Genomic DNA, 23,156 nt, shown 5'->3' on the forward strand with positions numbered 1-23,156 from the left:
AATGTTTGGAAAGTTTTATTTAAATGTCTTGTGTTCCCTTTTAACCAACACCAAAAAGAGAAAAAAAAAATTTTGCCGTTCCAAACAGGGGTGTCGCTTCAGAGAGGAGTGGGCGTGCGTGTTAAGAGCTGGGAAGTGTCCGGCCACCCTGGGGTTGGATGGCCAGTCCCAGTTTACTTCCTGGGAGCCCCTGGCGGCCTCGGAATGAGTGAGCAAACCCCCATCCTGCAGGGAAGGACTCGGTCTCCCCTGCGGGTAGGGACATGAGCATGATGGGGCCTGGTGGTTCCAAGAGGGGAGGGGAGTGGGAAGGTCAGATCCGGAATGTTCCATGGAAGCTTCGGGGCCTCCAGGCCTGGAGAAATATGTTTGCTAGAAAAATAAGATGCTTTGAGAATTTCGGCAGTCTGTGTTCTCTGCCTGCCCAAGAGAAACCTACTCTGTTGGCCAAAGGGGCAGCAGGGAGGGAGCAGAGGCCGGAGGCCAGGAATGGGTCTGGTGCCAGTGGAGGATTCCAGAGGGGAGCGAGGCGGGCAGCAGACTTGGGTTTCCTGGGTCCTCTTTCTGGCAGCTGTTGAGGCTGTGAAGGCCCCCCGCCTCCCCAGCCCTTGAGGTGTGGGCTCCCAGGTGGTGGGCAGTGCTGAGAGAGGGAGGCTGGCCATCTGTCATAGGCTAGTGGGTGCCTGGGCCGCAGGCCCTCAGAACAGGATGCCCAAGGAGGGCAGGGCCAGCAGGAGGAACAGGGGACCTGGTGAAGGGCCACCTGACGAGCTGGCCGAGGCACAGTGGTCAAGGTTGGCACCGATGCAGGCCGCGTAAGCCATCACGTGGGGAATGTAGTTCTGCTCGTGGACGCCATGTAGCAGGTGCGCCATGGGACCCTTGGCGAAGACCGCCACGTCCTCCCCACCGTGGGTCTCATGGCGCAGGGGCACAGCAGACTGCGCCTGGTAGTTGTTGTGAGCTGTGGGCCAGAAGAAACACTTGCTGAGAGCCTGCCAGGGGACTGGCAGTCTGCAGCCACTTCCCCCCCGCTCTTTCAGGCTGGCTCACATGCCCTCGTTTCATAGAGGAGGAAACCGAGGCTCAGTGCCTGGAAGTCATTTTGTGTAAGGCCACAGGATTTGGGCCTGAGTCCGTTCTGACACAGAAGCCTGTACCCTCAACCTCCAGAAGAGAAAAATCAACCTCAGCTGGGCTGTTTCAATTAGAAGGGAACAGTCAACCGGGAGAGCCTCCTACCATTGGCTGCACAGTTAGACCCCCATGGGCTACTGGGGCCATCATGAGCAAATGAATATTCAACAGGAGGGAACCAGATGAATACACTGAGAAGGCTCAGATTTTGGAATATTATATAGCCCATAAAAATGGCAGTGTAACAGAGCAGGCACCTGCATGTGCCGGGCACTACACGAAGCTCCTCAGACCCAGTTAGTCCTTCAGACAACCTTGGGAGCTAGAATTCTGTTAAGGAGGAAAGGGAAGCTGGGGAAGACCACGTTGCATGCCCAAGGTCACAGAGCTGCTCAATCGTACAAGGGGGTTTGAACTGGGATTGCTCTGACTCAAGTCCTGGCTCTTAGGAGACCCCTGACCTTGGGGTCTCCTACAGGGAGCCTGCAGGGTTCCCAAGCCTATCCCCAAGGGGCACCGTGTCCCCTCCCAGCTCTGGACTTTGACAATCTCACCATAGTCCACCATGGAGACGTTCTCTCGCTCACCGCCTACTACCTTGTAGCCAGGCCCATTGCCATACAGGATGGAGGTGAAGGGCTTCTTATCTGTGTCACTCACCATGGGGGCCAGACCTGCACAGAAAGGCATTGGCCCCGGAGTCATGTTGGAGTCCCCAAGCCCCAGCCTGGCAACCCTCAAGTCCCCTTTGAACTACTCCATGAAGCCACCTTCTAAACCTGGCTTACTTCCAACTAACCACCCTTCAGTTTTCACTGTGCCCACATCCCCCTCATCTGGTATTCCACCTGTCTGTCTGTCCATCCACCCAGCCCTCACCAGTCCATCCATCCATCCATCCATCCATCCTCTCTCTCATTCTTCTATCCACCCATCACACAGGTAGCCACTCATGCACTTGACCCTACACCCCCCACCCATCCATAACTTCTCTGTCCTACCCGATTCTCATGGATCCCACACGGGCCAGGCCCCGAGCTTGCTGGCTCTCCCACCCTGCGCCTGCTCCCAGATGGGCAGCCCTGGGAGTGCCCAGTGTCCACCCCAACATAGGCCCACCTACCAAAGATAGAGTTGCCACGGGGGGTATACCCGCCGAAAGTGAAGACATGGGAGTGGTCTGCAGTGACGATGGTCAGTGTGTCTTCCACGGACGTCATGGCGCCTGCCTGTCCAATCGCCTGGTCCATCTCTACTGCCTCATGCAGCGCCTGCTTGGCCTTGCCTTCATGATGCCCGTGGTCAATCCTGCCTCCTTGAGACACCGAGGCAGAGGGCTCGGGTGAAGGGGAGGGAAGATCGGTGCCCCCAGGCCCCACCACACTACTGCTGGATCAACCTTTCTTTGATGGGGAACTGCCATGCGCCGTGTACCGCGCCAGGCACTTTATGCGGCATTCAACCTTTACAGCGGCTCAGAGAAGGTAGGCTGTAGACCAAGGGCTCATGCACAGAGAGAGCAAAGCCAGATCCACCTGACTGAAAACTCTGTGCTCTGTCTGTGACCCCATGGGGCTCTCAGTGCAGCATCTTCAGCTGCTTGAAGGAGTCTGAGACCTCAGACAGAGAAGGGAACCAGCAAGCCTGAGGTCCTACCGAGTGCCAGGCACAACAAGCCGGTGTCTTATTTCCCCGTAACTACAATCCTGGGCAGAAATGGGCACAATCGGCCCCATTTACAGATGGAGCAAATGAGGCCTGGGGGCAGAAGTGACGCGACCAAGGTGGGAGTAGCGGGATTTGAATTCAGGCATGACTCTCATTCTCAGTGCCCATGACAAGCCTTCATAAAGGCCTCTGAAGCCTGGATCCTGTGCCACCTCTCCTATATGAGCGCAAGATGCTTGGCTTTGAGCCTGGCTTTAAAGGTCATGGCTCAGGGCTACATGACCTGAGGGGACCCCTCCTTGTCTCTAACAGGAGAAGGATGCCTGAGTGGACACTCCCAACTCTGAGGGTCCTGAGCCGGGGCGGCCTGGCCACCCTCGCTTCCCACTGGCCTGAGCCTCACCACTCTGGCCTGGCAGGCTGGCAGGGTGGGTCCTCCCTTTGTTGTGGCTCTGGGAGCAGTCACAAAGAGAAATGCTCCCAGGGGAGCCTGTGTTCACCACCATTGGTTCCTGGCTGGGTCCTTGGCGTCAGAGGCCTGTTCAGGCCAGGCTGAGACCTGCCATGCTTAAGTGGGAACCCTGGGGTTTGGCGAGAAAGCGGCCAAGCCGGCTTGGCTGCCACTGGCCTCTGGAAGGCAGAGGGGCCTGAGTGTGTGTATATGTGTGGTGAGAGTATATGTGCAAGTGTGTGTGTGTGTGTGTGTGTGTGTGTGTGTGTGTACCTCTAGAGTTCAGTGAGGCAACATCAGGAACCACAGAAGACAATGGCTATTAGAACTTTGGAAGATTCCGGAAACTTTATCACTTCCTCACACTTCCTATTGTTATTGACTTAGCTATTGTGTAATCATAATAATGGTAATAATAGAAACACGGAAGATTTATTCTCTGCTGGGCCCTGTTCCAAGTACTTTATGTCTCTGAACGCAATGGATGTTAATAACCTTTCGAAGACTATTTTTGGCCTCATTTTACAGAAATGTACAGGTAGAGGCCGCAGCAGCGAAGAACACAAGCCCGACTCCAGTGCTTCCCATCAGCGCTGGGAAACCCTGTGAACGTTGGCACACAGCACTGCCAATCCCCAAAGTTCTGGCTGTCCCAATCTGGGGGACCTGGGACATCCCAGGGCCTGCCCTGGGTCTCCTTTCAGGCACAGGACTCACGAATCTGACGCTGGCCCCACACGTGCCTCGGAACGGCAGATACGCACCATCCAGCTGAGGGCTCCCGCAGACTGATGGGCGTGTGTGGACAAGGACCCCGGGCCTGTTCTTGAGCCCAGCCAGGCAGCCACTCAGATGCAGGGGGGGTCCATCAGGGCCTACTAATTTGTCTTTTGGAAGGAGTGAAGTTCAGGGGCCTCGGGGAGGGACCCCCAGAAGGAAGGCTCCTGGGAAGTCTTCTTGGACTAGTCAGCCTGACGGGCCATCCTCAGGCCCAAAGGAGAACGGCTTGCTGGGGTAGGGGCTTCAACACCCTGCGTACCCCATCTTCCCCCAAAGGAATCTCCTTCTCCCCAAAAGTAGACAGCTGTCTACCCCATCCCCCGACCCCAGGAAGCTCCCAGGGAAGTGGCCCTGAGGCCAAGCCTGGGGGCCTACCTTCCACCAGCAAGAAGAAGCCTTTGGGGTTCTTGCTCAGGATCTTGATGGCAATCTCCACCATCTCGGAGAGTGACGGGTCAGTCGTGCTGTTCCTGTTCAGCTCGTACTGCATGTCCCCCGGCTCAAAGAGACCTGAGGACACAGGACGATATGGATGGTGAGTTCTCATGACTCTGCAAGGAGGGCCCCGAAGGAGCCCAGGCTATCTCAGGGAATACAGGTTGGGCGCATACAGCTTGGGGTGAGAGCAAGCAGGGGGGCAGGGGGAAGCTCCTGTGGGCCCAAATGTGCCCAGTGCTTTGAGAACACGCCTCCTTTTACCTTTGCAGCCACACTATGGGGAAGGGCTCACCGAAGTCCATTTTACAGAGAAGGAGACTGAGGCACCGGTGCTCAGTAGCTTGGTATCTTCGGCTGCTAAGTGGGAGATCTGGGACTTAAGCCCATCAGCCCAGCCCCAAGCCTGAAGGCCTCCAGGCATGGCACCGCAGCCCCCAGGCTGAGGGCACGGATTCAATGGGGCAGATTGTGTGTGCACCTACGCGTCATTTACAGGTCAGGTGTGAAGGGTATAGTGTCCTGTGTGGTAAAATGGTAGCAGGTTTGGCTCACTGTCTGGTTTCCTCAGTTGTGAAATAAGACTGATCCATTCTTTGACCATGTCACAAGATTCCACATGTACCGGGGTGGTATTTCTAGTCCGGGATGTTCTTTTAGAACACCTTACCCCTTCTGTGAGTGGGGGCACAGTCAAGCAAGAGCTCTAATGAACAGAATGCTCACCGTGTGCCACAGGCCGTCCTAAGTGCTTTGGAAGCACATAGGTGCCAGCCTCCAAGATGGCACCCCATAGTCCCTGTCTTCTGGAATTCACGCCCTTGTGTGTCCCCTCCCACACCAAGACTATCCTGTGTGTCCAACAGAATACTGCAGAAATGATGGTATGTGACCTCCAGGCCAGGGCATAAAATATTACAGCCTTAGCCGTGCATACTCTTCTGAGGGAAGCCAGCTGCCATGTTATAAGGACACTTCAGCAACTCTATGGAGAGCTCCATGTGGCGAGGAACTGAAGCTTCCTGACAACAGCCTGCGCCAACTTGCGAACCTTAGGAGTGAGCCATTACGGAAGCCCCAGCCCCAGTCAAGCCTTCGGATGACTGCAACCTCATGGGAGACCCAGTGGAGCTGCTCCCAAATTCCTGACCCCAAGAAACTGTGTGAAGTAATAATATTAACTCGTATTTTAAACTGTTAAGTTTGGAGATCGTTTGCTACACGGTAACAAGTAATTTATTTATTTATTTTTTAAATGTTTATTTTTGAGAGAGAGAGAGAGACAGACAGACAGAGCATGAGTGGAGGAGGGGCAGAGAGAGAGGGAGACACAGAATCCAAAACAGGCTCCAGGCTCTGAGCTGTCAGCACAGAGCCCGAGGCGGGGCTCGAACTCCAGAATGGCGAGATCATGATCTGAGCCAATGTCGGTCGGTCGCTCAACCAACCGAGCCACCCAGTCGCCCCAACAAGTAATTTACACAGTGCATTGGCTCATGTGTACTCATGGCAGCCCTGAGGTAGGCCCCATCATTAGCCTCATTTTACATTATTCCTACTTTACAGAAGAGAAAACTGAGGCGCTGAAAGGAGAAACCACCCGCTCAAGGTTGCAGAGCTCATATGTGGTAGAGTGGGATTTGAACCCAGCACTCTGGCTCTAAGATCCATGAGTGGGCCTGTTGTGCTGCATGGGAACATGTATAACTCTACACACCTGTGTGTGCTATAGGGTGTGTGCTGTGTGACCCAGGCAAGCAGAGGGCTGTGTGTGTGTGGTCTGTCTAGGGGATCCTCCCAGGTGCCCAGCTTTGAGCCCATAACCTCCAATGATACACCCAGGACCTAGAGGTGTGCTCTTTGGAAAAGGTTTGTAGGAAATTTTGCCACCACTCACTGGGCACAGCAGCCAGGTGGGAAAGGGGACCCAGGCGTGGTGGTGCGCAGGGCCTCATTCCACCTCACCAGGGCCCTGGCTCCCCACTCCCCGGGGGACATCCCCCAGTCAAGACCAGCAGAGACAACCCGGCTGGCTTCTGCCCTGGCCACACAGCAGGGCTGGCTCCAGGCTTCCTGCCCCAGCCAAGGTTTGGATTTACCTGGGCCCTGATGTTAATGAGCTGAGTGGGATACCACAGGTCCCTTCCCCAACCTGAGCGTTCCTTTCCCTTTGTGCTCAATGGAACCATTCACTTTGCACAGCCAGCAGATTTCAGGCCCAGTTCTATGAACCAGACCCCCTTCCTCACCTCTCCCAGGTCCTCGACCTGAGAGCAAAGGTCCCTAAGTAGAGGGAGGGCTGGGACCTTGGCCCCTCAGGTGCTGGACTCACAGCCCCAGCCCCAGGGCACCCAGCTGGGTGTCCCCTACTCCACACCCTCCACTTACCCAAGAGGTAGTCCACGCTGTAGGGGTCAAGGGTCAGGAGTTCGGTGCGGTTCCAGACATAGTGGGAGTGCTAGGAGGAAAGGCCAGTGTCAGCCACGTGGGAGCTGGGGGGTTGGGAGGACAGAGCCCAGTGGGTCTCAGGGACCGGGGCACATATTTGTTTCCTTCAGTCATTTACTAACCCCTCCCTGAAGACCTCCCATCTCTGCCTTCAAGAAGTGACATATAGGCAATTCTAATGCAAGGGAAGAGAATTCCGAGAGACCGGGGGCACTGTGGGCCCAGAGGCAGGATCAGGGAGGGCCTCCTGGTGGAGGTGATATCCTAATGGGGCCCTGGAGGACAAGAAGCCATTGATCAGCCTGGGGTCAGGGAGGAGAGTTTCAAATAGCAGGGAGGGATCATGGAGCCAAGAAGAGGAAGGTGCAGGTCACCAGGGGCCTTGAGCACCCACTGAGGGGTGTGGGCTGTGTGTGTTCTAGAAGCTGTGGAGAGCTAAGGAGGAAGTGAAACCCTAGGTCTCCCCCAGCAACCTCATCTAAGAGGCTGATAAAGGAAATGCGGACAGAGGCCGCAGGAAGAGGCTGGCTGACTTAACTGGAGATGTCACCACTCAGCACCAGAGCCAGGGGCTACAGTACCGCCAGGAATCAGCTGTGCATCCTCAGGACAGCCCCTTGCCTTCTCTGGGCAATGGCATTGGGATCTGTGGTTTTGGAGCCTCAGTGATTGTTAGGGAAGGAGGGCGGGAAGGCTGAGGAAGTGGGGTTCCCCACCCCCGCTTTGCTGAGCTGGTTCTCCTGTGTTACCTCATTCAGGTCTCATGTCAGTCCTACGAGGGAGATACTGTTATTCCCGTTTTGCAGACAAGGATACTGAGTCACAGATGACAGAGCCACTGGGAGTCTGACTTCAGCATCCACTGTTCAGGCATGATTTTCGAGGTATGTATGGCCTACCTGGGAACCCACAGGGACGCCCTGTCCATTGACTGGTGTGGGTCCTGTCTCTCCCTCTTGGAGTGTAGATTGAGCTCCAGGGTTAAGCACCTGCCCAGGCCAGAAGGACTAAATCCTAGCCCCATGTCCCGCATAAAGAAACTGAGGCTGGGAGGGGCAGTGTCTCTCTGGCTTGGGCCAGGAAGGGGCTCCGGCTCGGCCAGAGCTGACTCAGAGGAACGGAAAAGGTTCAAAGCGACTCAGTCCCACCCTCATCTACCCTGTGGGGGCCATCCCCAGGCCCCTGCCTCCACCTCACTCTTGGCCCAGCCCCATCCCACAAGGCGTCCCTGGGGGCCAGTCCTGGAACCCTCAGAAACCCAACCCCAGAGTGACATCAAAGTGGCTCCCAGGCTGCTCCCCACTGTCTTCAGCCCTGACCACAGTCATTTCCAGACCCCAGCTGCCCCAGGCCCAGCGGCTGCCAGAACCACTCCAGGGAGCCAGCACTCAGACCCTTCCAACGCTCCAGCCTCCCGTCCCCAGCACGTGCCCTCACCAGGGCCAAAGCCAACTCAAGATGGACGGCTTCCACCTCCCACCGTGGCTCGCACCCTCCCCTTCCTGCCACCTCCTCCGCTACTCCTCCTCCTCCTCAAGGCTTCTCAGCCCCTCCCTGTGGTCTGTCCCCTCTGGGTTCCCGTAGGTCCCGGGCTTCCAGCCATCCAAGCACACAGAGATCCACATTCCTTTGACCATCTGATTCATCCCTTGGAATTCATGCCCGGCGAGGGGTCCCCCACACAGTAGGGGCTCAAGTGGCCTCAATGTCCATGCAGGTGACTCTCTGGCCCCCTCTCTTCACTGCCTAGTTCTCCTGGGTGCCCTCCTCTGAAGGGAGGGATTAATTGAGCATGTATTATGTGCCATTCATGTATCTGTTAGATCATTGGAGCCCCTCAAGGTAAGAATTATGACCCCCCACTTACAGAGGAAGAAACAAACTGAGATCCAGAGAGAGGTTCCCCAGAGCCCCATTCCTGCAGCCACCTGGCCCCTGAATGGGTTACCTTGTGTCTCGGTTTGAAGCTTTTCCAGATGTCAACGAGGTTCAGGCCGTCCAGCCTCGTGCCCCTGGCCTTCTCGTCCATCTCATACTCCACATCGGTTCTATTCTTGGGGAACATGTACTTCCGGCCACCCCCCATGATCACCTAAAGGGGACAGGAAGCATCAGTACCCCAGGGTTCTAAGCCTCAAGAGCTGGGCTCCTAAAGGCACCAGGAATAGTGTGAATGCTTCTCCAGCTTAGAGAGTCGTTTTTTATTTTATTTTTTTTTTTTACATGTATTTATTTTTGATAGAGACAGAGCACAATTGGGGGAGGGGCAGAGAGAAAAAGGAGGCACAGAATCCGAAGCGAGCTCCAGGCTCCAAGCTGTCAGCACAGAGCCCGATGCGGGGCTCGAACCCACAAACCATGAGATCATGACCCGAGCCGAAGTCAGAGGCTTAACCGACTGAGCCACCCAGGTGCCCCTCCAGCTTGGAGAGTCTTGGTTCCGGTCCACACTGCCTGCCCTGAGCCTCTGCTTTTCCAAGCGGGGAGATGAAATCATGAGTCTATTGAGACCATGGTTTGGGGCTTCTGGGTGAAATACTAGAGGTACTGGTAACTTCTCCTACTTGGTTTTCCAGAAGCCTGACTCAGCTCCCACTTGCATAAGATAACACATCTACAGAACACTAACCGCATGTCAGGTACTAAACACTCCAGGTACATTTTTTTTTTAAACTTTTTAAAATGTTTATTTTTGAGAGACAGAGAGAGAGAGAGAGAGAGAGAGAGAGACAGAGTGAGCGGGGGAGGGGCAGAGAAAGAGGGAGACACAGAATCGGAAGCAGGGTCCAGGCTCTGAGCTGTCAGCACAGAGCCCGACACGGGCTCAAACCCATGAACCGCGAGATCATGACCCGAGCCGAAGTCGGATGCTTAACCAACTGAGCCACTCAGGTGCCCCTTCAGATACATTATCTTAATCCACTTCATACCAAGGCTGCAGGGGAACCTGTGTCCCCATTTTCCAACTAAAGAAAGGGGAACAGAAATGTGATCTAAGGCCACACAGTAAGGGACACAGCCAGGATTTGATCGTGAGGCTTCCCTGACCCCAGCACTGGGACCCTGGTGCATCTGCAGGGCCGAGGACAGGGCCTCCAAGAGCCTCCTCTCCCCTGTGGGAGACAGAATGCCACAGGCGAGAGGCCTCTGCCAGGGAGGTCTCGGGACAGCCCAGCTGGAAGCCTGGGCAAACAGTGGCCAGTGCTCACGTCTGTGTAGTCCCCGCCAGGCTAATTTTACTCACCACGGCTGGCGTGCGCGGGCGGACGGACGCGGGACTGTTTGTTTTCCTTGGGAGTCCATGTTTGAAGTCCTGACTATTTTTAAAATGGGGCCAAGAACACAACAGCCGCCGCCTGCGGTGACCGCCACACCGGTGTCCTCCTGTCACCGCGGGGGCCAGGCCGGGCCGCCGCCCCTCGACACCTTGGGAGAGCAGAACCCGGCCATGGCTGGCCTCAGCTCCACTGTCCCAGGCCTGGCATTTCCTAGTATGTTCTCACCCTTCCGCTTCATTCCCTCCTCAGAACCCAGGGGTCCGGGCCGACGGTGGAGGTGGGGATGGCACCCACGGCCACCCTGGGTCACGGGGAGCTGGAAAGGGCACGGGCTTGGAAGTCCAACTTGGGTTTGATTCTGACTCTATTGCTTACTGACCAAGGGCTGGTTACTTCACCTCTCTGAGCCTCGGTTTCCTTATCTGTAAAATGGAAGTAACAACCACCCACGGGATTGCCACGGAAGGAAATGCAGTGATGCGATATAGTCCCAGCACCCGGGTGCAGCCCCAGTGGGCAGTGTTCTTGCTAGCAGAAGTGGTGGATATCAGAGTATTTCCAGAGAGGCGAGTTCCTCACTGCCAGCCCCAGCCAGGAGCTCTGGGGGCAGGGCAGGCTGCGAGGGGAAGGAGAGGGGACCCCGGGTCACCGGCCCCGGCTCCCCACCCCTGTTCCCACAGAACCTGACCCCTTGGCATTTTCAGAGTGGAAAATGAAGCCCCCAATCTTCTTGCCTGGAGCCTCATCATTTCCAGCCCCAGCAGGGACTTCACACGCTCATTAAACTCCCAAATAACAGACTTGCTGTTTGGCTTTGGGGTTTGGGTTTGTGTCTTTCTTTCTTTCTTTCCTTTTTTTTTTTTAGCAAAAGATATTTATTTTCAGGGCGGACACCACGAGTTGTGTTTCATGTGCAGCCGGGGGGCTGGGGGGCTTTGGGAAGGTTGAGATGCAGGAGCAGACGGGAGGGAGAGGGCGAGAGGAGAGAGGAAGGAGGGCAGTCTTCACCCTGCCCACCTCTTCACTCATGCCCCAGCTGATGCCCCAGCGGCCTGAGGACCCCCGTCCACCCTCACCCCACGGAGAACTCTTCCCTAAGCTCCTGTCCCCCTCTCCGGCTGTTCTTGGCACATCTCCCCAAGGAGCAGCCCCGTAATTACACCCTGCACTTGTACAACAAATGTTCTCACATCCATGACCTCATCTCGGCCTCCAGCGGCCCCGGGAGGGGGCAGGTGGGGCTCTCTATTCTTGTTGCACAGGTGGGGAAACTGAGGCTCAGGAAGGAGAAGCAGCTTGCCCCAGGATGCGCGTCAGGTGGAGGCAAAACCAGGACGGAGGCTCAGATACAGATACAGGCTCACGAGGAGGGATCAACGGGACTGTTCGTCCTGAAACGGGGTGCTCAACCCACCACCTGGGAAAAGGAAGTCATGGGTGGGTAGAAGGGCCTTGGAGGCTGGGGGGAAGCATTGCATGGGGGACAGAGGCAGGTCTGGGAGCCAGTGCAAACTGGCTGGTGTCTGGTGGTGGCAGAAGCAGGTGAGGGGTAGGTGGGACCCAGGGGCTTTCTTTGAGCCTCGCCGAAACCCCATTTTAGGTTCAGGGAGCTAAAGTCCCCTCGCCCCCTCACCAGACCCCAGCAGTGGGTAACAAGAGCCTAAAAAAAGAACAGCTGGACGTCCTCATGTAAGAACAGCGTAGGGACCCCTCTGAGCACCACGTGGACAGTATCTGGGCTGTAGGTGTGCACCTGCACGCGTAAGCCTGCTCAGTCTGCCGAAGCTATGTTGCAGGGCAGGGGTATGTGGCTCGTGCATAAGGCTAGCACTTTGAGGGATTATTTTATTTGGATCTCTCAATGGGCTTACAAGTTAGGTACGTTTTACAAACGGCCTATAAAAGGAATGGGTATAGACGTTAAGCAACTGACCCAGGGTCACACAGCTAGCAAGGATTTGAAGGCAGGAAGTTTAAAAACGAGAGCTTGTGCTAACCACGGCCCACACCACCCTTTCTCTGGGTTCGCTAGTTGAGTGTGTGGGGCACGTGCCTGTCAGTGCACGTGTGAGTGTGCAGGGCAGGTACTCCCCTCAGACGGCCACTGTGTCACCCCTACCTCCCCGTGTGGGGGTGGGGGGCTGGTGGTGCAGCGCCAGATCCCAATTTACAGAATAATCCCTGGGCGCCTGATTCTTGGGGTGTGGTGGTATAGCCACATCAGGGTTTATCCCTCGGCCCCACCGCGGAGAAAGCTTCCAGCGCTTTCCTGCCCCAACCGCAAATCCCCTAATGGGCTGGGAGCCTCCCAGGTGTGTGGGGAGCCAGGCCGAGCTGCTTTTCCTGAGCCAGCAGAGGCCTGAGGCCCAGGGCCCGAGGCCCACCGGAGGCCCGGCCTCACAAGCCCGCCCGTGCCCGATCGAGCTGCACCCCCACACTCGCCTCGATGTCCCTGACGTTGTGCATGAGCTGGTAGGCGATGTCCTTGCAGCCCTGACTCAGGGCCTCCGGGGGCATCTCGTTGTCTGAGTACCAGTCGCGGTCAGCAGAGTGGGCGTAGGCAGCACTGGGGGTGGCGTGGTTCACTCTCGTGGTGGTCACAATGCCCACAGATTTGCCTGGGGTGCGGGAGAGGACAGTTGGCTTTGTCTGGGAATGGGGATGTCCCAGCTGCCTTCTCCCTCCCTCTCCTGACTAAAGACTGGCTTCCCGTCAGTTCAACAGACTGCCTGGGCCTCAGTCTCCCCACCAGTACTGAAGGAAGGGGTTGGTAGGGGGAGTGGTGGCTTCTGAATATCTGGGCAGCACAGCTCAGACACTGCCTCTGTGGCCCTCCCCTTCTTGAGAGCCCTCAAGCTGTGAGCGCCTGGGCCAGAATCCTCCCCTCCATCACACACCCCACGGACCCTGCGTGGGTCCCCTGCAAGAACACGGGGGCTCTCCTAGGGGCCCTCAGGTGGTGTGGCTCTGTCACTTTCCCAGTCAGCCTCATACTCTGACCCCAGAGGTCCTGGGACACGGGCCAGGGCCTCCCCTGCTTCCAGGGAGAAGGGAGAAGTAGACGCTGAACTCCCACCGGGCTACGTCCCTTACCTTTTCCTCACACCAGATGTATGAGGGGGCAAGGTTTTCATGCTCGTTTTAGAGTCAAATAAATAGACTCAGGCAAATGAGCCGGGGCCAGAACCCACAGCTGAGTAACCCCCTAAGCCACTAGCCCACCCTGTCATGGAAGGGATCCCATGAATACCTCACAGATGCCCAGACATCAAAGCTGGAAGATCCCTGGAGGGCATCTTTCTCTGCCCTCTCCCCATTATACAGTGGGGCAGACTGAGGCCCAGATACAGCTGGGCCCCATTCCCTGCCACTACCCCCACTCACCAGAGTCCTTGGCCCAGCGCAGAATGGAGGTGACTTCATTTCCCTGAGTTGTGTTGCACTGGGTTCTCTGGGTGGCTGCGCTCACCCCCACGGTGCCCTCGTTGGCCTTGACCCCACATAAGTAGGCGGTGGCGGTGCCTGCACTGTCCGGGACCTGAGCGTTGGTGTTGTATGTCTGCAGGTGGGAAAGGAGGGGCAGGAGTCGGCCGGGCCTTGCTGGTGGCCTTCACATCACCCCCACTCACACCGTGGGGGCTGGGGCATGATGGAGACAGAGGCCTCCTATGGCCTTGGCTGAGCCCTGCTACCTGCAGAGGTTCCCCCAGAGTCACAGCATCACCTGGCTGCCAGCTTCCTGCCCCCACTCCCTGTGCCCTGGCAGCCAGGGCAGCAGGAAGGGGCGAATACAACCCTCCAACATGCAGAGGAGTGGGGGCTGGTCACTCAGGCCTCCCTCCGGGTCTGGGGCTATGGGAGCCAGCAACGGGGAGGGGGAAGCAAGTCCGGAGCGGGAGGGAGGCGGGGGGGGGGGGGGTAAGGAGGGGGCGACAGGGCTGCTGAGTTCTTGAAAAAGTGAGGTGAGGGAGGCTGGGGAAAAGGAAGGAAAAGGGAAGAGAAGCAAGATCTAGAACGGAGGAAATGGGGAAGAGCCCCCCTCCCCCATTCAGACTTCTAGCTGAGACCCTGAAACTATTTGCCCGTCTTCCTTCCCACCAGCCTGAGAGCCACGGAAAACATTCCAGGCCCTGCCATTCCCCCAGCAGTGAGCCCTGGGCCTGATCCAGAGGGTCCAGAGGGTCCAGAGGATCAGTATCACAGAGCACCACCAGCACCAGCCCCTACGACCCCAGCAGCAAGAGCCGTAGGGAGAAATCTAATTCACTTCCGGAGGCGCCTGGGGAGAGAACGAACGCAACAGATCCGGATCCGGCGCGGAAGCATATAAACTGCGCGATTCCATCGACAGCAAGGACAGAAGCAGAGCAGCTCATCTGCGGTGTCGGAAGCCAGTGGGCGTCGGGTGGGGGGTGGAACGAGGGACTGGAGGAGAGCTGGGGGACTCTTGGCGGCTGTCACGTTCAGTGTCGCAGCCTGGACGCTGGTCATACGGACACGTGCGGTTTATACGCTGGCGCACGCACGCTCTCCTCTGTGCGCTTCATACTTCAATTGATTTTTAAATCAATGACTAAAACCCTCAAAATAAAGTCTCGGGAAGCAGCTGCTGCCATGCCCGTTTCACAGGGGGACCACCCCCCATCCCCCCCCCCCCCCCCCCCCCCTCCGCGGAGACCCCAGGAGGGCTGACCGCCTAGCCCGCAGGCTGGATTCCCCTGCCCTTCCTCGGTGCTGCGGACTTGGGGCCGGAGCTCACCTTGGAGAGGGCCACGTAAGGGAACTTGTCCATCTCCAGCCTGGTCTCCTCCCCGGGATTGTGGTGGAGCTGACCCTTGAGGATGCGGGCGGCCGTCACCGTGGAAACACCCATCCCTGCGGCAGGGGAAGGGGGCGCCTCAGTCTCTCGGGCTCCCCGCCTCTCCATCTCGGGTTTCGCCAGGCCTGGCTGGGCAGTGTGCACCGGAGCACCGCTCTGTAAATGTGACCAGGAGGCCCCTTTCTCCCCTCCCTCCCCAGACCCTCAGGGACCGCCTGGCAGAGCAGACCTCTTGGGTCCACAGCCTGGACCCCCATCCCCTTTAAACATGCCCCCCAGGGCCCCAGCCTCTTCAACACAGCCTGGCTCCCCAGGCCCTTCCCTAGGTGCCCCCACCCAGCCCTCTCCTTCGGGCCCCCAGGCCTCACCATCTCCCAGGAACATGATGACATTCTTAGCCACGTTGGTGTTGAGCTTCTGAAGCCTTAGGGCATTTTTCAGGGTCTGTTGAGCTTGGTCCCTCCAGTACTTGGGGTCTTTCTCTTTCTCTATATAGACAGAGAGGCAGAGTTACCCGGCAGGGATGGGGGGCAGCTTCCCATCCCCAGACATTACAGACCCCCAATTTCTCGTGCCCGAGGGCAGGACTGCCTGGACTTGGAGGAGGAAGCAGCAGCCAGTCTCAGACAGTCTCAGACGGCTACCAGGGGGCTTGTCGACAGTTGCCAGGCCAACCCTCCAAACAAGCCTGTGGACGCTGGGCCTTCTCCCCATGTCTCAGACTGAAGAAACCGAGGCCCAGAGATGCCAGCCAACTTGCCCAAGGCCACACAGCTCTGGCTCCACTCTCCAAAACCCATGCTGTTTCCTTCCACCCAGTAGAGACATTCTGCTAAGGCAGCAAATGAATTAATTGTGCAAGCACAATCGGGAGGGTAATGTTTAATCTGTCCGAGAGGACTACTTTCACCTGAAGGAGTCCCCAGATGTATCCAGCCATCAATGATCAACTCTGCTTGGCTTAATCATTAAAGTCAGCAGAAACCTGAGTTACCAACAGCATCGACAGCAGTACTGGAAAGCAGGACTTGCCTTTTGTTTAATGAATCAAATTTAAAGTAGCCACGCACAATGTTATTCCTGTTAGGATAAATCAGCAAAGAGCCTGTTCTGTGTCCCTAACCTTGAGAAACCACGGGAACCAGGAATGCTCTCCTCCCCGCCCCCGTCCCCGCCCCCCATGTGTCCAGTAGTCCAGAAAGAATGCAACTGTAGTGCCTGACAGACTTCAGTGGAAACCACAACTACGCCAAGTACCCCCGTGTGGCCAGGTCACCTCCCTGAGTCTCCATTTCCTTCCCTGTCAGATGTGGTTCTTTGTCTATTCCTCCCAGGGTCATGAGGAGGGCTGGATTCGAGAAATTGACTTCCTGACCCACAGGAGATCAACATTCCCCGCCCCCACCCCCAGTAATTCCAGGCCAGAACTGGAATCCCCTCACACTTTATTTTTCTTTTTAGGTTTATTTTGTTTATTTTGAGAGAGAGAGAGAGAGAGAGGGCAAGCAGAAGGAGGGGCAGAAAGAGAGGGAGGCAGAATCCCAAGCAGGCTCCGTGCTGTCAGCACAAAGCCCGACGTAGGGCTCAATCTCAGGAACCATGTGATCGTGACCTGAGCCAAAGCCAAGAGTCTGAGGCTTAGCAGAGGCCTAGGAGCCAAGCCCATCTCCTCACCATGGCAGCCTCCAATGCTGCCACTCTTCCGAAGGTATCTGCTGAGCTCGCCAATTTCAGACCCCACAGGCGGAGTCCCCAGCTGGAGTCTTGAGAGCCTCGGCCCTTCTATCTAGCTGTATACCTTTAGGCAAATTCTCTCCATTTGAGTTTCTGCCCCCCAGGAAAACGGGAGTGGATAGACAGTTTTAGGACTGAGATGACGTCTCAACAAATGCCTGTCTCAACAAATGCCTGAGCCAGTGGTTTTGATCAGGGATCCCACTGGCTCAGCGCTGGTTTCCATCTCCTTCCTGCCTCCCTCCACGCATACCACAGTGGCAAGGCTTTGGTCAAGGGGCTTCTTCGGCCATTTGGGTGCCATCTGGGTGGTGATGAACTTCTTGCCGTCTCGATTTTCCTATAACCAGGCCCTCCCTCCCCCTTCCCCAATAGCTTGGCAGACCCCCAGAGGCTGGACTGGCATCAGCCTCCCTGCACGTATTCCTTCGTCTTGACTCAAGCTCTGATCCCAGTTTGCCAGTTTTCCCACTGTGGTTGGTCCCCGGGGACTGAGAGACTGTTCGGTCTTTTTCTTTTTTTTTTTTTTTTTAATTTTTTTTTTTTCAACGTTTTTTATTTATTTTTGGGACAGAGAGAGACAGAGCATGAACGGGGGAGGGGCAGAGAGAGAGGGAGACACAGAATCGGAAACAGGCTCCAGGCTCCGAGCCATCAGCCCAGAGCCCGACGCGGGGCTCGAACTCACTGACCGCGAGATCGTGACCTGGCTGAAGTCGGACGCTTAACCGACTGCGCCACCCAGGCGCCCCTGTTCGGTCTTTTTCACCAGAGCCACCCTAGGGCCTGAACCTGAGAAGGGTTTAGTGGATGTCAAACCAACTTCATTGTCAGGGGACTGACTTAAGCAATCATGGCTTTGGACAACCAAGTATCAAAAGGCCATTGTTTTTGGAGAACATTAAATGACATGCACAAATGCTCAGAATATAATGCCACATGAAAAGTACTTGTCAATGTGTACTGTATAATTCCATTCACATGAAGTTTAAAACAGGCAGAACTCATCTATGGTGGCAGGAGTGAGCCTGTGTCATTTTGGCTTGGGGGTAGGGTTGCTTGGGGAGCACACAGGAAGGCCCTTAAGTGTCCCAAGACTGGAAATGTTCTGTCTTAATCTGGGTGGTGGTTACAAGGACATACAATACGTAAAAACTCATCAAGCTATGCGTTTTAAATTGGTGCACTTTACTTTAAGCTATACTTAAAAAAGAGCGAGAGGACAAGCTAATGCCATCACACACCCAATGGAATGTCTAAAAAGGAACAAATACCAAAGATTGAATTGCTGAATATTTGAAGAGTTTTCATTTCGTTGCTTTTTCATCTTTTCACTTTTCATCCATCTGTTTCATGCACCTTTCACCCAGGTGGGCTGTGAGTGCTGAGAAAGCAGGGACTTGGTCCTAGAGCCACTGCTGGTCCCCAAGGATACACACTGAAAGGCACCATGGGACCACAGAGGGGGTGATGGCCTGGGGATCCAGCAGCTCAGTTTCTATCCCTAGCCCTGACTCTCTCCCCGAGGAAGGCCAGTCCCTTCCCTGAACCCTAATTTCCTCATCTGTTGAAAATATTTTTGGGGCACCTGGGTGGCTCAGTCGGTTGAGCGTCCAACTTTGGCTCAGGTCATGATCTCATGGTTCACGAGTTTGAGCCCCACGTCGGGCTCTGTACTGACAGCTCAGAGCCTGGAGCCTGCTTTGGATTCTGTGTCTCCCTCTCTCTCTGCCCCTCCCCCACTCCCTCCCTCTCTCTCTGTCTCTCTCTCTCAAAAATAAATAAACATTTTTAAAAAAGAAGAAAATATTCTTCCTAAGAGAACCCACTCCCTGCCTGACACTGACTATACTGTGTGATTTTTTTTTTTTAATTTTTTTATTTTTGAGAGAGATAGAGACAGAATTCGAGTGGGTTGGGGCAGAGAGAGAGGGAGGCACAGAATCCGAAGCAGGCTCCAGGCTCTGAGCTGTCAGCACAGAGCCTGACGTGGGGCTCAAACTCACGAGCTGTGAGATCACGACCTGAGCTGAAGTCGGCCGCTCAACCGACTGAGCCACCCAGGTGCCCCAATACTGTGTGATTCTTATAACAGATGTAAGGAGGAGGAATTACTGTCTCCACCCGGCAGATGGAGAAACTAAGATTCTGGGAGGGCAACCAGGGACTTCTACCCACATAGTGGACTGAGCCAAGATGGGCTCCCTTCTTCCACTTGGGGCTGCTGCTGAGTGGCCCTGGGGTGTCCGACCAGATACAGGTCTAGGTTGGTAACGTGCATATGTTACTTTGGAGCTACGGAAGGGATGGGGAAAGAAAGCCAGTCTTGAGAAACGTGGATAACACTCCAGATCTGAGCCCGGTCTAAGTGGGGGTCCAAATTTATAGTGTAAGAACTCAAAACTGAGGAATTAACTTGTCTAGAAAAAACTTGTCCAGAATCAGTTGAAGAATCAAACACAACACTGCACCATAGAAACACTTCTAGGTTAGTCTCCAATAACTAACAAAAAATGAACTTATCAAATTCACCAGCAAAAATTACCAACCACAAGGAAATGTATCACCATGAGAGAGAGTTAAATAGACAAAACCAACAGGAGACTTAGCCTCCCAAGACTTGGGATAGTTTATGCCCCAATTAAGGAAGAGGAGGATAATATAAAAAGAGTGGCCCGTCCAACATTAGGACGTGCAGTAGCAGAGCTGGGGGCTCCTGCTCTGTGAACATTTGTCTGCAGCTGTTAACTTGGACAGTTCTATGACCTTCAACATAGACACTGCCCTCATCCTATCCCACCTGCACCAGGTTTCCCCACCCTTCCGCCTGGGTCCTCCATCATACCTGGCACTAAGGAGTTGGTAAGGCAGGTGCCAATGGCCAGCACCAAGAATGGAGAAATCATGGTGCACTCCAAGACCTGCTTTCTCTCTCGGGCCCAGAGGTATGACCAACGTGGGTGGGAGGGGATGGGCTGGCAGTGGTCAGATGCTAACCGATGTTCCGATCCTAGAAATTAAAGGGGAAAAAAAAAGACATGTGGGCCACAGCTCCAGAATTCATTCGTCCATCCACTCATACTTTCGCTTATTCATTCATTATATGTTGAGCACTTATCACCAATCAGGCACAGGGCTAGGCACTAGGATGTAAACCCCAGTGGTCCCTCCCTCAGGAAGCTTAATCACATACAGTTGTGGCAGTATAATACACGAGTTCCATGAAGCAAAATGGTTCCTTCCCCATTTTCCAAGTGAACTCCCACTCTCAGTCCGTCTGGAGCCTGGAACCCACCACAGTTCAGTCTTTCTGTATAATGCTTCCCAAAATGCAGCATGCATTTTGGGCTCTTAGAGGGTTTGCTAAAATAGACCCAGTATCCACCTGCCATCGCCCAGAATCTAGTGCGGTTCCAACAAGCTCCCAGGTAAGGATGCTCCTGCTCCTGATTCTGAACCAGTCTTTAGCCTTTGAATTACCTTTCCCAAGCACATTGGAGACACAACAGAGTCCACCCTTTGTTAGAGACAACCACACTTGCCACATTCTCTTCTAGAGCTTGTCATTTATGGTGAGAGATATAAAAGGAATAGAACTGATATACAGGAAGATTGGCTGCTGAAGGTGCCCATTTCTGGGTGGTGACATTTCAGATGACTCGGTTGCTTTTTCATTGTCTTTTCTGCGTTTCCCAAATAAAGATGTTACCTTTATAATTTTAAAAAACTGTTACACACACACACACACACACACACACACACACACACACTCTAGAAGGAAATACATCAAAACATTAACTGTGGTTTTTTCTGGGCAGGAAGACTATGAATGATTATTTCCTCTTCTCTTTATTATTACTTTTTTGAATTTTCCAAATTGCCTAAAATAAGCATGTATGAAATGGCATAAGAAAGTTTTTAAACTGTGGTCATACTGTCAGGATCACAAAGGATAACCCCAATTGCAGCTGAGAAATGTACTAACCCTGTTGTGAACAAATGTTGCTGGAAGATGAGAAATTTTAAATGGCAAGAGTCTCACAGGATAATAGTACTACCACCAAAACCCAGATAAAAATGATCATTCCATTTGTTGTGGGAAACGGCAACAATGCTCAACATTGTACAGTTGAGTGTCACGTTAGATAAGAAACCACTCTGCCCCTAGAAAAGGGGATCTTGATTCAATCTTTAAAACGTGCGTCCTGCATTTCAGTGCCCAGAGGTGAGGGCTCACCGGTATCGCACCCACAAAACACCCAGCAGTCACCAAATGTGCACCCCTGTGCTTTTTACCACCCCTCTTCCACATCCATCTGGCTCCCTTAAAAACCCAGCTTGATGGGGCAGGAGGGAATTGAAGGGAAATACTCTACATCTGACATCTACCAGCGCTTAACTCTGAGGTGGAATTTCAGACGATTTCTGATTTCTCTTTTTTTTTTTTAATTTTTTTTTATGTTTTATTTTTGAAAGACAGAGCGTGAGCAGGGGAGGAGCAGAGAGAGCAGGAGACATAGAATCTGAAGCAGGCTCCAGGCTCTGAGCTGTCAGCACAGAGCCAGATACAGGGCTTGAACTCACTAACTGTGAGATCATGACCTGAGCCAAAGTCAGATGCTTAAGCGACCGAGCCACCCAGGGGCCCCCTGATTTCTTTTTACTCTACTTTTGTTTTCAAGTGTTTCTAGAGTAAACCCTAACATCAGAAAAAAATGTTAGTAAATTGATATACAATATCGGGGCGCCTGGATGGCCCAGTCGGTTAACTGTCCGACTGTTGATTTCACCTCAGGTCATGATCTCACGGTTTGTGAAATGGAGCTGTGCGTTGGGATTTTCTCCTTCTCTCTCTCTCTCTCTCTCTCTCTGCCCCTCCCCCACTCACGTGTGCTCACTTTCTCTCTTAAAATAAACTTAAAAAAATTATTACACAATATCAATACATTATAATATTATTCCAAATGGCTTAAAAACCAAAGTCGCCTTCTTTCAGGAAGCCTTCAGGATGGCCACTCGTTCCAGTGGCCACTTCAATCACCGTATGAAAGTATCTGTTTTGAAAGTAACTCTTTTCTGGTCCATCTCCGCCACCACACTGGGAGTCTCTAAAGGCAGGGACTTTGCCTTGTTTGTTCATACTCCAGTGCTTGACACAGTAAATACTGACATCAGTTGAAAGCTAATGCTCTAAAGAGGGAGGCGGGGGGAAGGGAAGAAGCAACCCCAAATCCTTCCTTTGCATGTGCAGAAAATGCAAGGAGATGATATTCCTAGAGCAGCCATTCACTGCTGGAGGAGCGTAGACTCGTACAGCCACTTTGGAAAAGCAGCATCAGGGCTTCTGGGTGGCTCAGGCAGTTAAGCGTCTGACTTCAGCCTAGGTCACAATCCTGCCATTCTGGAGTATGAGCCCATGTCGGGCTCTGCCTGTTTCAGATTCTGTGTCTCCCTCCCTCTCTCTCTCTCTCTCTTCTGCCCCTCCCGTACTTGCACTCTGTCTCTCTCCCTCAAAAAAAAAAAAAAAAGCATTAAAAAAAAGAAAACTGGCAGCATTTACCAAAGCTGACACTGTACCTATGCCCTCTAACCCATTTATCTCCAACAGAGACACACACACACACACACACACACACGCGCGCGCGCGCACACACACACACACACGCACGCACACGCGTGTGTTCACCAAAAGACATCTATGAGAATATTCATATCAGCCCCGCTTGTAACGGCCTCAGAATAGTTCCATCTTCAGCAGGATGGATAAATACGTTGCGTGGGTTCACAGGCTGGAAAACTACACAACAGTGAGTATGGACAAATCCATACAACAACATCTTGCAAAGGGAAGGTTGAATGACGGAAGCCAATCCGAGAGTACGGAAGTCACGATAAAGTATAGACAAAGCTAGGTGTTAGAAGACAAGATAAAGGTGACACCTGGGGTTGTGGAGACCGAAGGGGGCACAGAGGACTTGTGATTGATCTGAGAGCTAGTTACATGGGTGCATTCTGTCTGAAAACCCAATAAGCTGTCAATGTATTGATAAGGACACTTTTCTTTTTCTTTTTTTTTTTAACATTTATTTATTATTGAGAGACAGAGCATGAGCAGGGGAGGGGCAGGGAGAGAGGGAGAGACAGAATCTGAAACAGGCTCCAGGCTCTGAGCTGTCAGCACAGAGCCCGACACGGGGCTCGAACTCACAAACCACAAGATCATGACCTGAGCAGAAGTCGGACGCTTAACCGACTGAGCCACCCAGGCGCCCCGATGAGGACACTTTTCTGTATGAATGTATATTATACTTCAATAAAATAAGAGCTCTACTCTCTGAGAGCGTACATAAACGATCTATAAATAATCTATAAACACAGACAACATGAAAATGACCTGTGTACTGCA

The 23,156-nt window shown here is 53.9% G+C and overlaps 1 protein-coding gene across 4 annotated transcripts in view; it reads right to left on the reverse strand.

The window, feature by feature from the left end:
• The window catches only part of ALPL (alkaline phosphatase, biomineralization associated), a 56,964-nt gene continuing 33,808 nt past the window's right edge, over positions 1 to 23,156 (reverse strand). For all 4 annotated transcript variants that reach the window (XM_058718742.1, XM_058718744.1, XM_058718745.1 and 1 more), the window contains exons 2-12: positions 19,596 to 19,760; positions 15,385 to 15,504; positions 14,957 to 15,072; positions 13,582 to 13,756; positions 12,640 to 12,815; positions 8,868 to 9,011; positions 6,860 to 6,929; positions 4,412 to 4,546; positions 2,261 to 2,452; positions 1,692 to 1,811; positions 1 to 964 (exon numbers count right to left, since the gene is read on the reverse strand). In XM_058718742.1, coding sequence (XP_058574725.1) covers positions 699 to 964; positions 1,692 to 1,811; positions 2,261 to 2,452; positions 4,412 to 4,546; positions 6,860 to 6,929; positions 8,868 to 9,011; positions 12,640 to 12,815; positions 13,582 to 13,756; positions 14,957 to 15,072; positions 15,385 to 15,504; positions 19,596 to 19,656 — 1,575 coding nt within the window. In that variant the 5' untranslated portion in view covers positions 19,657 to 19,760 and the 3' untranslated portion in view covers positions 1 to 698. The remainder of the gene's footprint in view (positions 965 to 1,691; positions 1,812 to 2,260; positions 2,453 to 4,411; positions 4,547 to 6,859; positions 6,930 to 8,867; positions 9,012 to 12,639; positions 12,816 to 13,581; positions 13,757 to 14,956; positions 15,073 to 15,384; positions 15,505 to 19,595; positions 19,761 to 23,156) is intronic.

This window comes from Neofelis nebulosa, chromosome 2, assembly GCF_028018385.1.
Source record: "Neofelis nebulosa isolate mNeoNeb1 chromosome 2, mNeoNeb1.pri, whole genome shotgun sequence".
NCBI classification, from domain to species: domain Eukaryota; kingdom Metazoa; phylum Chordata; class Mammalia; order Carnivora; family Felidae; genus Neofelis; species Neofelis nebulosa.